This window comes from Olea europaea, unplaced genomic scaffold (assembly GCF_002742605.1).
Source record: "Olea europaea var. sylvestris unplaced genomic scaffold, O_europaea_v1 scaffold1040, whole genome shotgun sequence".
NCBI lineage: Eukaryota > Viridiplantae > Streptophyta > Magnoliopsida > Lamiales > Oleaceae > Olea > Olea europaea.
This window is the reverse complement of record NW_019227739.1, coordinates 162,776-179,878: the sequence shown is the minus strand read 5'-3', so window position 1 is coordinate 179,878 and position 17,103 is coordinate 162,776. Positions and strand designations below refer to the sequence as shown.

Genomic DNA, 17,103 nt, shown 5'->3' with positions numbered 1-17,103 from the left:
ATGTTGCACTAATATACATATTTTGTTGGAAAAAGGCTAACCTACATATACGATGCTCGACGTGCTTATTGGCACTCCCAAGAGCAACGAGGAACCTTTTGGCACAGCCAATGTACAGATGTTCAACCCTTCAAGTATCCCATTCTAGACTACCCTTAATGATTGTCGGGAGCCTCAAGCGATGTATTATCCAAACACATAATAATATGACATATCTATAGTGGCATTCACACTTACAACAAACATCCACAACTCTTAATATGAATAATAATATAAAATGCACGTTCAACAATCTCAATACACAAATAAGACATATCATTGTTAAGGAATAAAATCTCACATCAAATAAAAGATGGAAATATAGAAAATTTATAAGGCTTTGTGTTACTCCAGTTAATAATGTTGACTTTTTAAAATGGAATTTCAAGTCCTAACATGATATCAGAGTCTATTAAACTCCAACGAGCGATTCGAGATTTCAAGATTGATCTACTCAAACAGGCTACCATCTTGTGGGGATATATTAAGTAAGAGATAAAATATCACATCGAAAAAGATGAAAACATAGATCAATTTATAAGTAGGGGTTCCAAAATCAAATATACCCATTAAATAAAAAACATTTCATATTGTACTCAGAGATTGCAAATAATATTAATGATACTACAAAGAAGATGAAATATTACCAAATATATTGTTTATGAATTTGCCAGAGGTAGGCCTTGCCTTGGTCTTCCACAGCGGCTATGAAGAATAGAGAATTTTGACTACCATGAAATATTTCATTTTATCATTAGTCGTGTAATACTTTTTGTACTTAGAACATATATACAGTCTTTGGAGAAAAAATATGATGACAAAAGTTAAATAATTGACAAAAGAAAAAAAAATTTATAAAATGTGGTTTCAGAGAAAAAAAACACAAAGAAAACTAAACCAGACATTATCAGATATAGAGATATACAAGTACAAACTGCACGTCAACTATCATATAAATTCAAAGAGTTAAATGCCATTTTTTTTTATCAATTCCAGCCAGTAATTTTCCAAAGGCCTTGAATCTTTTGAATTATTAAAATAGTGTGCAAAAAATTGCACAAAGAATGAGAATTTAATTTTGTAGAATGCATAGAGGGATCTTTGAATTTCTTCAATCACGAGCAAAGGTTGCGAAATTGAAGCTATAGGCATAAATTGCACAATCCATACACACAAAAGAGAGATTTTTAGCACAAGAAAATGAAACTGAGTTTGTGCGCAAAGATGTTAATTTAAGAGCCAAACCATGGGAAATTCTCGCCACTGTTGGCCCAAATGGTGCCGAAAATCCCGAACTAGAATTTTCTTAGATTCTCCCTCTCTGTCACATTATTTACATTTGTACATTTTCACCTATACAAGCTCTAGCTATCTTTAATCACTTGGACAAGCAAATAATAAGATTGGCATAAATGAAGTTAGAAACATATACTGCACCTCATGAAATGTACAGCTGATACCCGTCATCAAGCGTAGGACCAATCGATATGTTCGTGAAGTCAAGGTGCACCTTCTAGCGTATAACTTTCACCTTCTCTGGGTCCCACGTATCATGATTTAAATGATTGATCTTACCTTGCGTGCGTATGAAAGTAATGAAATAAAAATTTTAAATTAAAAAACTAAATGCAAAGATTCTCTAGAAAATTCCTCGAATTACACCATCTCTCATGTGACTTCAAGATTTGGCCGTGTAGAAACTGATTAGTGTATGAGAAATTGGATTTTGTAATTTGTACATAAAAAATAAGGTCCCGTTCAGTGTGGACCCCTCTCATGTGAGATGATTGTGTGTTTTGCTGTACACAAGCACAGCCCTAAAAAATATATTACTTAATATTATTTAATAGAAAAAATTGGATTAAAAATTGATTGTATTTTAATTGAATTTTGTTACATGTACATTACTGTGTACAATTTAATTTACACTTTATCACATGTCATTTTCCTATTGAACAATTTAAATTTCAAATAACTTTTGCATCCAATTGACACTTGCTAACAATGCAAGTATCAATTAAAGTGTAAAAAATCAGTACAAATAGCAAAGTAAATGCTAGGGTGTAACGTGGCATAACGTAATCCATCACATGAATCTTAACGTATCCTTTGACTATTTACAATTTCACCTTTACTTTTCCACGCATAGCCACAGCTCAACAACAGTGGTGGACCCCCAGATTCAACGACTCTGGCATCAAAGTCATCTCCTGGTATTTCAATTTCCACTTCCTTTTTCCCAGAACCTACCTTCCTTCTCTTCAACTTCGAATGAATAATCTCCACCTTGGCTGCCTAATGAATAATTATGTGCTTCGTCATCAACTTTATTTCCCAGACCCTACTGTCGGCCCACCTCAAATACTCATTCGCAAGCCGCCGTCGAATAAAGCAAACCTCCTTTTGATTTTTGTGAATCGTTGTTGTGAACCCGGAAACTAAATGTTACGTATTCGTTATTATTTGCTGTTTTTATCAATTTTGTGCCAAATATTGGTCCCTTCAACCTCCAGTCGTCACCAGTCCCGTCGGGAACTCCTCCAGAACGGTAATGTCTCCAACCGTTGCCCGTTAGACTTTGGTGTTTTACGGAGAGGCAAGAGGCCCAGTAACTTGGATACCCGTTCGGAATGCCAGTATATTAAACAGGGCATCCGGCTTGTTGAATCTGAGTATATACGAGTCACCAGCTCCTTTCTCCCGCCGCCAGACTCGGCCGAATCATGCTGGGACTCGTATGAGTCTCTGGTCAACGAGTATGAACCCAACTTCGACATACGCAGTCGGTGTGGTTTCGAGACGGAGTGGATTGCCCGTGGCTGTATGAACATCACGACACGATCCGAGTTCGAATCCTTCATCCCGCGAAACGACCTCGACGACGTCATTTCAGCATGTAACCATTCCCTCCTGAACGGCTCCCCTTGTGCCACCTGTACCACCGCCCTTTCAAGGCTTCAGGCCTCGTACCTTACCGGCCCGTCAATTGGGAACGTCTCCGACTGTACGGCCTACCCTTTTATCTACGTCGCTGCTTTTGCAAATCACTTTGGGCCCACCAATGAAGGTACAGCAAAGTGCTTATTCAATCTCGATTTTGCATCACACAGGTCGAGTGGTAAGAAGAAAAAAGTTGTAATCCCGGTAGGCTTGTCGATATCTGCGGTGGTTTTGATTCTGGGTTTTTTAGGGTTTTGGTTTTTCCGGCGAAGAAGGAAGAAATTTTTGAAGCGAAAGTTGACAAAGGCTACGAAAGAGGTTAGCTTAACTTCCGGGTTGGATTCGATTAATGGGAGCACTACATTAATTAGGTTCAAATTTGATGAAATTAAGGCGATCACGAAGAACTTCTCAAGGGAGCATATAATTGGGAGAGGAGGGTATGGGAATGTGTACAAAGGAGTGTTACCAGATGGGTCTGAAGTGGCACTGAAGAGGTTCAAGAATTGTTCTGCTTCTGGTGATGCGAGTTTCATGCACGAAGTGGAAGTTATTGCCAGCATTAGACATGTGAATTTGGTGGCGTTGAGAGGGTATTGTACAGCGACAACCCCTTTTGAGGGGCACCAAAGGATAATTGTGTGTGACTTGTTGAAGAATGGGAGTGTTCATGATCATCTATTTGGGTTGGTGGAGAAGAAGTTGAGTTGGCCTATACGTCAGAAGATAGCTCTTGGGACAGCTAAAGGGTTGTCTTATTTGCATTATGGTGCCCAACCGGCAATTATTCATAGGGATATCAAGGCTAGTAATATACTCTTGGATGAGAGGTTTGAGCCTATGGTAGCGGACTTTGGATTAGCAAAGTTTAACCCAGAGGGATTGACTCACTTCAGTACTAGGGTGGCTGGGACAAGGGGATATGTAGCGCCTGAGTATGCATTGTATGGACAATTGACTGAGAGAAGTGATGTTTATAGCTTTGGAGTAGTGCTTCTTGAGCTTTTGAGCGGGAAGAAAGCTCTGATAGCTGTTAATGATAGCCCACCTAGCCTCATCACTGATTGGGCATGGTCTCTGGTTAGGAATGGGAGACCATTGGATGTTGTTGAAGATATGCCAGATTTGGGTCCTCCCGATGTTGTGGAGAAGTATGTGTTAGTGGCTGTTCTTTGTTCGCATCCGCAATTGCATGCTAGGCCGACAATGGACCAAGTTGTTAAATTGTTAGACACTGATGTATCAATTCCTTCCATACCAGAAAGACCTATATCTCTCATAGCAAATATTGATGATATTGAGCGATTAGCAAGCAGCAGCGGCTCTGGTAACTTGTCAACGCCTGCTGGTTATCAGCATTATACTTTTGATGAAGACCATCCTCAGACACCCAAGAAGGATAGTGAGAACTCTGACGGCAAATAATTTGGTACTTGGACGAGAATGTCAATAGAACTTCATACTGCAATTTGCTTCCTTGAATTACTATGCGTAGCTCATTCTTTTGTTCATTTAGATAGATTGAATGGTACGTTGATCTGGAATCACCGACACCCTACTGTACAAGAGCTTCTCACGGCTGCTACGCGTAGAAGTATATAGATCAATAAGGATGGTGGATACTAGCAATTAGTTTATGCTATTAGGACGGAAGATTCAAGAGTTCTCAGATGCACCATGGGGCTTTGCATATTAAAGTATCTTATGCACGAAAAGGTTATCACTCAGCAGCAGCGAACGACTGCTCGGTATATTCTTAAATCTCTTTATCTACTGCAATATATTTGTACAAGAGCCTAATTGTGCCGAGGTTTTTATTTGTGTGTTTTATTTTTTCCATCAGAAAAGATCTGTATGATGGTATGGTATATGATAAGTTTTAAACTAGAAGCACTGTTTATTATGTAAAAAAAAATGAATTATGTACTCTCCCGACCTTGGTGTAATGAGAAGGAAATGTTTGATCTTTTTAGGTTGTAAAATGTTGTTACCTGCTATCTTGTGTTTCTGCAACCTGAATGAGCTGTTTATTTGAATCTGAATTGACTTTTATGATGAATTTTAGGTGGTACTGTATTCATTTTTACATTGCCGCCTGAATTCGCATTTCGAGTTTCTCAAAAAGATCGCTTGCGAGTTGCGATATGCTTTCTCTTCCTATTGTGAGGTTGCTGGCTTTGCAACTTCGCCTAGCATGGTCCAACAATTTCACTAGCTTGCATAGAGTTGGTAGTATAGTCCGCGTAGCAATCAAGAACACGGGTTCAACAATTTGATGTTTCACGAAAGCACTGAACAAAAACTGAAGAAAACTTCTTCATTTTGTCTCAACGTGTTTAAGGGCTCAGCTTGCAGTGTTAGTGCTTTTATTTTTGCTTCTATTTTTGCTTCTACTTCTGCTTTATTTGAGGTGCCAACTTGTCAAAGCCCGTTTAGCCTTTTATGCTCATGCTTCCTGGATCATGATATTAATGAGGTCCATGTTTTTCTTGCCCAAATTTGTTGATATTCTCAATATTGAGTTTCTAGGATTTCCATAGTTCACTTGTTTATTGGTGCAATAAGTACCATATTTGGCTCCTTAATTGGTGCAAAATGTTTGAAAATCTTACATAATTAGAAGTCTTCGATTATCATGTCTAAGTGAAGTATGACACTTATTCAACTGTCATTTAAACTTGTGCACTTATGTTAGATAAGATTATTCTTGCCACATTTATCTCTCGATATAGATATATTTTTTCTCGAAGATGACGTGTCCAGGTGGTAAGATGACAGAAGCATTATTTTTGCCGAATTCATGAACCTACTCACTCTAATACGTATATATCCAAACTTTAAAATAGTCATCAAATGGATAACTACAATTGTTTATCTTCAATAAAGAATTCTTAATAACTATCTATACTTAATTATGTCATACTTTTGATTTTATACTCACAAATAGTTGAACACGAGACTTGTCGTGGAGGCCTGGGACCACAAAAAGTAACCGAGGGACAATTTTTTGCCCTTCATATTCCCTCCAGATCACCAAGTTCAACTGATTAGACAACTTTTCGATTGAAACGATATTTTCGATCTTTAAAAAATCTCACGTTCTTCGTCAACATTTTTCATCATTCTCATGCAAATTTATGTGTTGAAGCTATTGAATTTCTATTGGAATCGGTTTACTCCAAAAAGTAAGTTTTAAGTCTTGCCGAAATCAAATATTTAAATAATGTTACTTTTCATCTATCTCCCCTTCTCACAATGTGTTGCATCACGATGAAAATCTTCGACTCCACGTTAATCATGCTTTAGCTACCTCTTTCAGTTTAATCTTAATTAATTCAATCATGCTTTACTACCACAAAGTTTAACACATTGGTTGACACAATACACTCACATGGGAGGTCGACATTATTTTATTCGCGCGGGACGCACACCTCGGTTGTGAGTGTAGTGTCATCTTTTGTGTCAAGCATTATGTTCGTTTGGCATTTTCCTAATTAATTTCATCCCACTTATACAGCTTAATATTTAATCATTATTCATCTTAAGAATTTTTTTTACTCCACAAACCCAAGAAATTAACGAACTGAAAAGTGATATGTATGAGCTATCAACTTTTGGTAGGTGAAAATATTTTGCTAATTGGATTTGCGGCATATTCTTTTCGAAAGCAAATTTTTATTTCTCGATGTACACTATTATATGATTTTGAAAAGTTTTTATTGAATGCAATTTTTATCTATATTTTTAACGAACACATAAAACACAATTTTGATTTTTTTTTCCTTAAAATTATCTAACGTTGTATAAAAATACCTTACACAACAACTCAGAGGCATTTCGATTTTGTAACTTCGTTTGTCTTAACTTTTCATTTCAAAATTCAATTATTATATTTAAAGAAATTTAGTAGCATTAAAATATAAGATTGAAACAAAATTGCTTAAGTGGATAATATTTTAGCCATTCGTTTAATTAAAAAAGGAAACAATAATATACAACCAGAAGCCACCATTTCGGAAAAGTTTGTAAGAATAATTCCCCGTGTACAGAGAATTATTCACAAAGCTATAGCGGTGCTGCCTGTATGATGCAATTTCTGCCCATATTCGGTCCAAAATTAATGAATTTTTGCCAAGTATTATTCTATAAAAATTCTGTCAAATATTTTCGATACTTGTAACATAACTGATTTTGTAATTGGTCCATCAAGCTTGTCCTTAATCTCAATTGTCATTCAAACCCATTTTCCAGTCAATTGACTCAACTCATTGCTGTCTTATCTTTTTGCACTGAAATTCTAACTGGATTTAATTGACATATTTTTGTCTTTTTGGTGGCATCTTTTAATGATAATTTAACTTAGCTTGTATAGATGTTAAATTGAGGTGTGTACGACTATTAATAGCAGTTTTCAAAAGGAGAAAGTGCAGCTAAATGATAAGATCAAGTTTCAAATTTTCACGAAGCTAAGTAATTCTAGATGAAGTCTGGAAGTAGAAAAGCAGTAAGGCCAAGTATTTAGCTTTTACGAGTCTAAGTGATTCAGGCGTAAAAGAAGTGTACAGCATGGTTAAACAACGATGCAATGCTTTATGCCAAAACGAGCTTAATAGAATCAAGATTAATAGTGCGACATAGTGAATCTTTTCTAAAGCTTAGCTTTGAACCTTCCTTTAATATGGACTTTGGACACGCGAAAATAGCAATCGAGTCCTCTAATCATGAAAGAGGACAGGTAATTTATTTACAGAACAATCTTACGCTCCCAGACACTTAAATTGTTGTCTTTATTTCATGAAGATAGTAAATTAGAATGAATAGTGACAAACAATTATAAATTTTTTCTTTCGTTGTACAAAGTTTAGATCAAGTGGCACAAGTTAAATGTTCGATGTTGAGAGTAGTGATGTATACATATTTTAAAAATAAATGAATGTGACATGCACGTCGTTGTTCTTTTCTTAATAGCTTAAACTTTCAAACAAGATAATTATACAAATAAATGTGTGCTGAATAATATAACCATGGCTCCATCCAAGAACTCTCTTGTTTATCTCTTATATTTTTAGTGCTTGTTCTTTGAAAACAATTTTCTTCTCTAGGATACATAAAAAAAACCAACAATATATTCACTTGGCAAGTGAAGTGTTGGGCTGTGATGACCAATAACCTTTCTGGGCTATGACGACAAATGGGCTAAAGCCCAAATAACTGTTTTAATATTCTAGACTCTTGCCCAATAACTTGACCCTGATCCGCCCCGGCCCAAAGGTAGATAAAAACGTGTTTTTTGGCATGGCGTTTTTTAACGCAGCCAATAAACACGTTTTCTTTAGATTACTGAAAGCCCCCTGATCATTGGATTAAAATCTGATCTATAGCTGCCTTGATTGGATATATATACTTCCACCTCTTGCCCTAATTCAGCTGGACCGTCATTTTTACTCCTCTCTTCAGCTGCGGCTGTGCTTCGAGATCCTTCCAAACCCTTCCTTCTTCGTGACCATCCAATCTCTGATTGGATCTGAAATCTGGGTGATTCTTTCTTTGTGATACTAAATACTAAGTGTATTGGAGGGATTGGTGTGTGATTACCCTTGTGGTTTCCTTTAATCTGATAGAGGAAAACCTTAGGGTTTGGGGCAATCGGTGTGGGTCATACAGACGGGTACAATCCTGTATTTTCTTGAGTTTGAGCCCCATAGATGAAAGGACCTTTATCTGGATGCCGTTTGGTTCGAGTTTCAGTGAATGGCTGAGGATTTGTTCTTCTGCCATTTTTCTTGTAATATTTTTCTTGTTTATTTTCTGGTTTTGTAGTGATATCTTGGTGTAACATGAAGAAAACAAGAAGAGCGGAATGGCTAAGAATCAAGATATAGAGAAAGCTGAAAACAGTTTGCAAGAAGAAATTAAAGTTCCATTTATTTCACAAGAAAAGAGAGCAGAAAATGTCGAAGACTGCAATGGAAGTGATAAGCAGATCAAGGAGTAAAGATGAATGGTTTATTTCAGAACATTTGTTGCAGTTTGTGGCTCTTATATATTTGGATCTTGTGTAAGAAATAAATACTTTTTTTTTTTTTCGAGTTTCTTATAAGTTCATTTGTTTGTTACTTATTCACAGAAGCCAGAAGTTGCTGTATTAATGTGGAAAAGTGTTTTATTAGTCTTTTTACATTTTTCAGGCAGGGTATTCATCACCTACGCGATCTGCCATCCGAGATGATCTGAGTTTATCCCTGGCAGAGGTTAGCATGTTTGATAGAACGGATTAGATAGTACTCGACCGCAAACTTGTTTATTTGGTACTGTGCCCCATTTTGCCACCATTATTTCCCATTATAATTTCTCTCGCTCTTATTTTCAACTATACAATCTTTCATAGTAAGTCTATTTTTTTTTTTCTTTTTCAACCACACAATCTCCCAAAAAAACACTATTCCAAATTTTTTTATACCAAATAATGGGGGTGCAAATGGGGGCTGTATATTGCAATCCAACACTGTGCATTTGACATGGTTTAAACGTTTATACTAGGATTATCTGTCCTAATTCTAAAGAATTTTGTGAAATCGGTCCAAAATTCATTGCTTAAACATTTCTTTTGACTCTTCTACTTTGCAGTACTCATTATTTGGCTCAATTCTAACTTTAGGAGCGATGATAGGAGCGATTACAATTGGTAAAATTGCTGATTGTATAGGTCGTAAAGGGGTAAGCTTGACGAGATTCTAATACGTGTAGGAATATCAACCATTATTTAGAACTTCCTCCCGATTAATTTAGGTTCGTTTGATATGAAATGCAAGCAGGCGATGACAGTATCAAGTGGATTCTGCGTAGCAGGGTGGCTATTGATTTACTTCGCCAAGGTTTATGTTACTAAACATAAGTAACTAGTTATTCTATTAGTTACCAACAAATGGATAAGTATACACAAAAATCTGTATTTGATAAAATTATGAATAATTACTCCAGGAAGCTCTGCCTCTGGACATTTGAAGTTTAGCAACAGGATATGTATCAGAAAAATTGAAGTCAGTTTGGCGCCAAATATTTCTGATTAGCAACATTATTATTTGAGTGGGGATTAAAACCTGTGTAATTGCGTGAACCAAGTTTCTGCTTTGGCTTGTATCCAGGTGGATATCCATGGAGTTTATAACATCTATCAATCACATGTCATTCATATCCACAGTATGTACAAGTTGGTCTCTCCTTCTTTTGATTCCTGTCTTGAGGTGGCTGCCCCATACCTATCCTCTTCACTTCATTTCTAGCATGAAAGGCTAAGGAACCAGCAGATCCAACATTCAGGTTAATAGCTCTCTGATGTTCCTCCTGTGAAATTAGTGAAAACACCCTATTTATTGATGGAATTGGATCCATGAGCAGCAACTACCCCCTGACCTGTGCATAAAAGTCTTTCAATCCCATTAGGAATGACATGACATACTCCATGTGATAATGATCTGCCAACCTTTTTTTACCACCACATTCACATTTTCCACAGGTACATGACGGCTTGTAATTGCTTAATTCTTCCTAAATTGATTTCAATTTGGTAAAATAAGCACTAACGGATGACTGTCCTTGTGTCAAATTCATCAATTCACGCCTTAATTGGAAGATTCGAGGACCATTCCTCTGCTGAAATCTCTCCTTGAGATCTCTCCAAATCTCATGAGCAGATTCCAAATAGATGATGCTAGCTGAAATTTCCTTTGTTACGGAATTAAGAATCCAAGAGATGACGATGTTATTGTTGCGGATCCAGGCATTAAGCAACTCAGTGTTGCCTTCGGGTCGAGTAATCGATCCATCAACAAAACCGAATTTATTTTTCACCTTTAATGCTATGGTCATGGCTCGATTCCAAGCAGCATAATTTTCACCAGTTAGCTCTGTGAAACTAGAACTATACCAGGACTGTCTGAGTGATGAAGGTAATACCGACTGGAGACATCATCAGTGGAAGAATGATTCATTAATGAAGATGAAGCCAAAATGGAAGATGAAGCTAGATCTCCCTTTTCTGCCATGGCGGATCTAATTGAGCAAATTGCGAAGCTAAGGAAGCCTCTGCTCTGATACCATATTAAAGGAGAAGAGGAAATTGAGAAATGGAAAAATATCTCATTCAATTGAAAATATTCTGTACAATCACGTTAAATAGGAAGAAGAAAAATGGCGGGAAAGGTAGTTTATAACATCCAGCTAATTGACAGCTAAGCAAACTAATCAGAAATATTTGGCGCCAAACTGACTTCAATTATTCTGATAATATGGAATGGGAGTCTTTTCATATGTGGAAAAAAGTTTTTTCATTCCTTGATAGAAATATTCCTGTTTACGACTCCTATTTATGTTTGATCTTTTCATTGTTAGGTACCAGTGTTCATAGCTGAAATCTCTTCCAAAGATTTACGAGGCGCTTTGACAACCACAAACCAAGTAAAGATCCCCTTCATTACATATGTTTATTTCGTGGTTTTGGACTCTAAAATGGAACCACCGAACCGACTTATTTTCTTCTTATTCATCCACAGCGGATGATTTGTACTGGGGGATTTTTTCCTCTATCTTAGGCATATTTCTAACTTGGAGGGCTTTGGCAATAATAGGTGATAATGCTTGGCCTAAAATGACCCGAGGAATTGGGATTTTCAGAATAGAAATATAGGACAAGTGGTAATACTGCTAAAAATAATCATCTCTTGAATCTTGCAGGAATAATCCCATGTGCTGTTCTCCTTGTTGGTCTCGTTATCATCCCAGAATCTCCAAGATGGCTGGTAGGAAAAGAACACATATATTAATGTATTTGTCATGAAGAATGATCGAAATTTTACTAAAATGTTTAGTTGAAATATACTCTGGCAAAAAATGGAGATCAAAAAAGTTTAAAGCTGCATTAAGAAGACTCCGGGGCAAGAAAGCTAATATATCAAAAGAGGCAGCTGAAATCCAAGTACAGGCTTCTAGTTCCTGATTTCTTCATTAGTTATATATGCAGATGATAGTTATCATTCTTTGACAGGATTATATAGAAACTCTTGAGAAACTTCCAGAAGCCAAAGTACTCGACTTATTTCAAAAACGATACCTGAGTTCTGTCACAGTAAATCTTTACTTCTGTTTCTTTTTTAGCCTATCTCATGAGTTGGATACGACAACATTATATAGTATTAAGGAAGAAAAAGAAATTATACTCTTGTTTATTTATATTGTCCAGATTGGGGTTGGACTAATGGTCTTTCAACAATTTGGAGGAATCAATGGAATATGTTTCTATACCAGCAGTATTTTTGAGTCTGCGGGTAAATATATGAAGAATGACTTCATTCTATTTATAATCCTTCCGAGCAAAATCCAAGTTTCCGACTTTGTCAAATGAATGATCTGTATTTCTCAGGATTCTCAGCCAACGTAAGAACAATAATGTTTGCTGTTGATCTCGAAAATTGGTCCTTCCACGTGGCCAATCGATAACTACTCCACGTATTCCTCTCTGTGCACAATCAGCGAATGGTTAGACGCACACGGCCGGGACTAGCGAAGGTGGTGACGGCCATATACACTCCGACGGTCAAGTCAGGTTTAAGTGGTCGGAACAGTACCCAGGGGCTGTGCAAATTAATGATAAAGGGGAGGAGAAAATATATAAGCTTGCTATGGAGTGCTATGTAGTAAGAGATTCATTACCTTTGCCTCTTGTCAAACCTTGGATATTTATAGGTGGTATGAGCCGTTGGATGTGGGACGCGTATATACATCTGACGGTATGAGGCGTCCGCTCATAGGCGTCAATCAGCCGCGTCTGTAGAGTGGGTGAACAACTTGTTTCTTCTGAGTTGAATTGACATAAAGTTGATAAGTCACATCAACTAGCCTCATGGAGACGTCAAATCAATTTAAACCTTAGGTGCAGGAAAGATCTTGGCACAAATCTCTTTCTGAAATTGGCGGCGGATCTTCTAACTGGGGTTCACTTGGCCTCGACGTCGGGGGCGAGGTGCTTTGGTCAGGTCAGTACTACTAGGTTGCAGGCATTGCTGATATCACTTCGAAAACATTTCGGACGATCTTTATCAGGTCGGAATAGATGGTGGTGCGCATTTCGAGGCGTATCAGATCGGACGGGTCTTTATCAGGTCGGAATATATGGTGGTATGCGTTCTGAGGCGTTTCAGATCGGAGTGTAACAGTGGTCCTCCAAGTTCAGGTATGAATATTTATATCATGGGTGGACTTGCTTTCTTGACCGGACCGCGACTTATGGGAGTTTGGGGGTTGATCTTTTGCAGTAATCGAGGTTATGATCCTAGGCAGATGTGCCAAAGTTTCGTTACTGTGCGCAGCGTTTGAAGCGGTAACCCACATGGGACTTCGTGTCAGGTGCGTCCAAACTTCATAAAGTTGAGTGAGGAGCTCATTTGCCACCGGTGCGCTGACCCATAGGGCCGATGCATTGGGAGATTGCTAAAACTTTGTAAAGCATGGGAGGGAGCGCAGCATCCGAGGCGATGACCAACAGGGGGCTTCGCGTAAGGTGCGTCCAAGTTTTGTAAAGTTGAGTGAAGAGCTCATCTGTCATCGGTGCGCTGACCCATAGGGCAACGCATTGGGAGATGGCTAAAACTTTGTAAAGCATGGGAGGGAACGCAGCATCCGAGGCGATGACCCACAGGAGGCTTCGCGTCAGGTGCGTCCAAGCTTTGTAAAGTTGAGTGAGGAGCTCATCTGCCACCGGTGCGCTGACCCACATGGTCAACACGTTGGGAGATGGCTAAAACTTTGTAAAGCATGGGAGGGAACGTAGCATCCGAGGCGATGACACACACGGGCCTTCGCGTCAGGTGCGTCCAAACTTTGTAAAGTTGAGTGAGGAGCTCATCTGCCACTGGTGCATTGACCCACAGGGCCGACGTGTTGGGAGATGGCTAAAACTTTGTAAAGTATGGGAGGGAACGCAGCATCCGAGGGATGACCCACTAGGGGTTTCGCGTCAGGTGCGTCCAAACTTTGTAAAGTTGAGTGAGGAGCTCGATCCGAGGCGATTCAAACGTCAAATGATTTGCCAACTGTTGCGTGTTTCCAAGGTGAGAGTTGGGTGCCATGCCCATTTTCTCAAAAGGCTGCCGCGGCTACTTATTATTATTGACGGCTAGTTGTAACCGAGGTGACGCATTTTTAAGCAAGCGTGAATATCACAGCGACATCTTGGACGTAGATCAAATCTGGCGTTTCATTTCAACGGCCTAGATTAAAGATGTGATGAACGGCTTAGATTGATCGCATTTGAATTCGACAGTGGAGATCGAATTTGTCTTTCTATAAAAGGAGGACTCTGAGATTTTCTCAGGCTTTCTACCTTTGCGAAACAAACAATTTACTTTGCTCTCAAGTCATTGGCGATTTTCGGCATTTTCTAAGCAATTCCAGCGAGAAAATTGAACTTCCGGCGACCTTACACCATTTCTGGCTAGGAAAACCTTCAAACTCGTAAGTTTCAGTACCTTTTAGGGCTTTTAAATTTTGAAAGAATGGCCTCAGAGGAGAGTTCTGGTTCGGGGAAGGGGTCATAACTAGTGAGGATGGACTACCCCATTGTGGCGACCTCCTCAAAAATAGCCGAGGCAATAATGAGGGGGAAAAATATATGGAAGCGACCGGATAGCCCAGCAGATACGTCTGTGCATTGGGGGGCATCGGACTACCCATCCAAATTAAGAGAGGCCGACCTGGGAAGACTTAGGACAGAGTATAGGATCCCTGATAGCATAGATTTGATCCTCCCCAGGTCGAAAGAGAGAGCCTGCTACCCTAGGCCGGGCTATGTGGCCATTAGCGAGGCGATCCTTAGGGCCGGACTTAGGCTGCCAGTTCACCCATTCTTTAGGATGGTACTTAGATCCTATGGGCTAGCCCCGGCGCAGCTCAATCTGAACTCCTGGAGCCAAATGATGGGCTCCTGGATGTTGTGGAAAGAGACGTCATTAGGGATGGAGATACCCCTCTCTGTCTTCGAGACCCTTTATATATCTAAGATTACTGTCGGGGGGGATAAGACCCGGGGATGGTATTACCTTACTTCATGGGGTTCTCACACTCCATTCGTGCTCGATTTGTTGAGCTTCATCAAAGAATGGAAGAACTCATGGTGCTGGGCCGCAGGGCGATGGGACACGATGGAGGGGGACCCCCTGGCACCTCTTACGGTCCCGATGAAGTACTCAACACTTAGTGAGTATAGTAGTTGTTTTTCCTTATACTTCTCTTCGGTTCAAATTGTGCCTAACATTTACATTTCCTTTGTAGGTGCTCTTCCTCGGTGCGAGCTGTCATCCGAGGACTTTGAAACCATCTGCATCATTTATCAGCTGCCTCAAAAGAAGAGGTCTTACCATAGGCTGATCTGAAAGAACATCCACTTTGTTACCCACGATCTGATGGCATCCCAAGGTAACTGGACCGAAGTCTTTACTTTTTATTCTGAACTCTCAACACTTGTACTAATTTCTCATTCGCTCTTTGCAGACAACTTTAATAAGAAGATGTCGGTGCGCCCCGACTTTAAGACTGTCCAGAAGATGATGGCAGAGGCACAGGCGTTGAAGGCCTTCTCCTCTTCCTACAAAAAGCAAATGGAGGATTTGGTGGAAACTAGTAAGAGGCTTCAGCCTTCGACGGAGGAGGAGGTACCGGAGGACCCGGAGGCTGACCTTTGGAGGAAGGGCAAGAAGAGTGCCGCCCCTCCAAAATGCCCAACTGTGGCGAAGCCACTCTCTGCTCTGAGGCAAACCACAATTCCCACCGTAGTGGCCATTCAGGAAAAGAGGCTTGCCCCAATTGAGTCTGCCACTGCCCCGGCCACAACACCCCTCGCTGCCATGCCAATTGATCAAGTGCCGGGGCAGCAGAAGAGGAAGAGGCCCCATCCCTCTAAGGAGGTCGACTTTCTGGGCACAAACCCGGAGGAGCCCGTAAGGGAAGTGTTGGAGGCTCTTCCTCCAGAAACAGCTACGGTGGCGGTGGTCCACTGCAAATACTAGACCGAGGAGTGGAGGGACCACACCGTCTCCTACACAGCTGAGGATTTGGTGGCTACAAATAGCGCCTGCGTGGCTCGGGCCCTAAGTACAAGCATTCAGCTTGAGGGCTTGATGAAGGATCTGAACTCCAAAAGGGAGGACCTCACTAAATGCCTCGAGGAGGTGATGCATTACGGGGATGCCGTGCGAGCAGCCCAAGCTAAGGCCACGCAGGCGGAGGAGGGGAAGAAGGAAGCTGAGGCCCAGCTAACTGCCGCCAAAGCAGAAGTGGAGCGGCTGAAGAATGAGTTGTACGAGGTGGAGTGCCAAGTGGCTGCTGTGACTCGGTGGCTTGATCACGCCAATGAGTACCACAAGCTCATCGTCGAGGCTTTGGAGGCCTCCAACAAAGAGAAGGCGAAGCTGAGGCAGAAGGCAGAGGCTCAGTCAGAGGAGATTGCCTCTTTGAAGGAGGAGTTGAAGTCTGCTGGGGAGGTGGCAGTTCAGAACTTCATCGACTTCTTTGAAGACCATCCCCTGTATGACGACTTCGCCAATTTTTGGGCCTCATGGAGTGCCCAAAGCTTATTGGGTCGACTGAAGGAGGTGCACCCCACTTTGGAGATCTCCTCATTGGAGGCAAAGTTCGGGGGCCAACTGGAGGTCGGCCTGATAGGCTCGTCGAGGAAGCTCCAGAGGCCCCAGAGGCGGCCGATGTAGAAATCCCTCCGGCAGAGTAGGGTTACCCTTTGTAATGGCTTCGGCCTCCTTGTACTTAAATTTATTCAATGAAATGAAATTTTGCTAAGTATTTGTGCTTATGCTTTTTTATCTTTTCGATCTGTTCATACTTGTATGAATGACAAGCGTCAGACTAATTGCCTTGTAACAGTAACCAGTTAATAACTGCGGACCGGACCACTCAAGTTAATATAAGTTGAATCACTTAAGTGAGTACGAAGCGACTCTTAATGCTAATCTGTTAACAATTTAAGATCGGACCACTTAAGTTAATATGAAGCGGACCACTTAAGAAAACATGAAGAGCCCCTTAACGTTAATCAACTAATAATTGAAGATCGGATCG

General features: G+C 40.0%; 3 protein-coding genes and 1 pseudogene across 4 annotated transcripts; all 4 read left to right on the top strand.

The window, feature by feature from the left end:
* Positions 1 to 2,250: 2,250 nt before the first annotated feature.
* LOC111372874 (probable LRR receptor-like serine/threonine-protein kinase RKF3) lies at positions 2,251 to 5,615 on the top strand. 2 transcript variants are annotated; one of them, XM_022995290.1, is made up of 2 exons: positions 2,251 to 4,408; positions 4,496 to 4,976. In XM_022995290.1, the coding sequence occupies exon 1, from the start codon at positions 2,482 to 2,484 to the stop codon at positions 4,402 to 4,404; it is 1,923 nt and encodes a 640-aa protein (XP_022851058.1). In that variant the 5' UTR covers positions 2,251 to 2,481; the 3' UTR covers positions 4,405 to 4,408; positions 4,496 to 4,976. The 2 variants fall into 2 exon arrangements, 1 of the variants encoding a protein (XP_022851058.1); XR_002698835.1 differs by adding an exon at positions 5,045 to 5,615 and having other exon boundaries at positions 2,252 to 4,727.
* A 2,807-nt stretch (positions 5,616 to 8,422) lies between these two features.
* On the top strand, positions 8,423 to 11,829 carry LOC111372872 (annotated as a pseudogene).
* On the top strand, positions 11,816 to 12,627 carry LOC111372873 (sugar transporter ERD6-like 7). The gene is made up of 2 exons (XM_022995289.1): positions 11,816 to 11,953; positions 12,023 to 12,627. Exons 1-2 carry the CDS (start codon positions 11,819 to 11,821, stop codon positions 12,377 to 12,379), a joined length of 492 nt encoding a protein of 163 aa, XP_022851057.1. The 5' UTR covers positions 11,816 to 11,818; the 3' UTR covers positions 12,380 to 12,627.
* Positions 12,628 to 15,071: 2,444 nt separating this feature from the next.
* Positions 15,072 to 16,737, top strand: LOC111372871. Its single transcript, XM_022995287.1, has 2 exons — positions 15,072 to 15,228; positions 15,304 to 16,737. Exon 2 carries the CDS (start codon positions 15,435 to 15,437, stop codon positions 16,035 to 16,037), a length of 603 nt encoding a protein of 200 aa, XP_022851055.1. The 5' UTR covers positions 15,072 to 15,228; positions 15,304 to 15,434; the 3' UTR covers positions 16,038 to 16,737.
* The last annotated feature ends 366 nt before the right edge of the window (positions 16,738 to 17,103 follow it).

Excerpts from the sequence above, each read along its gene's own strand:
- LOC111372874 (XM_022995290.1), top strand. The coding sequence starts at position 2,482 with ATGTTACGTATTCGTTATTATTTGCTGTTTTTATCAATTTTGTGCCAA.
- LOC111372873 (XM_022995289.1), top strand. The coding sequence starts at position 11,819 with ATGATCGAAATTTTACTAAAATGTTTAGTTGAAATATACTCTGGCAAA. Across the intron at positions 11,954-12,022 it reads AAGAGGCAGCTGAAATCCAA|GATTATATAGAAACTCTTGA; the intron begins GTACAGGCTTCT and ends ATTCTTTGACAG.
- LOC111372871 (XM_022995287.1), top strand. The coding sequence starts at position 15,435 with ATGGCATCCCAAGGTAACTGGACCGAAGTCTTTACTTTTTATTCTGAA.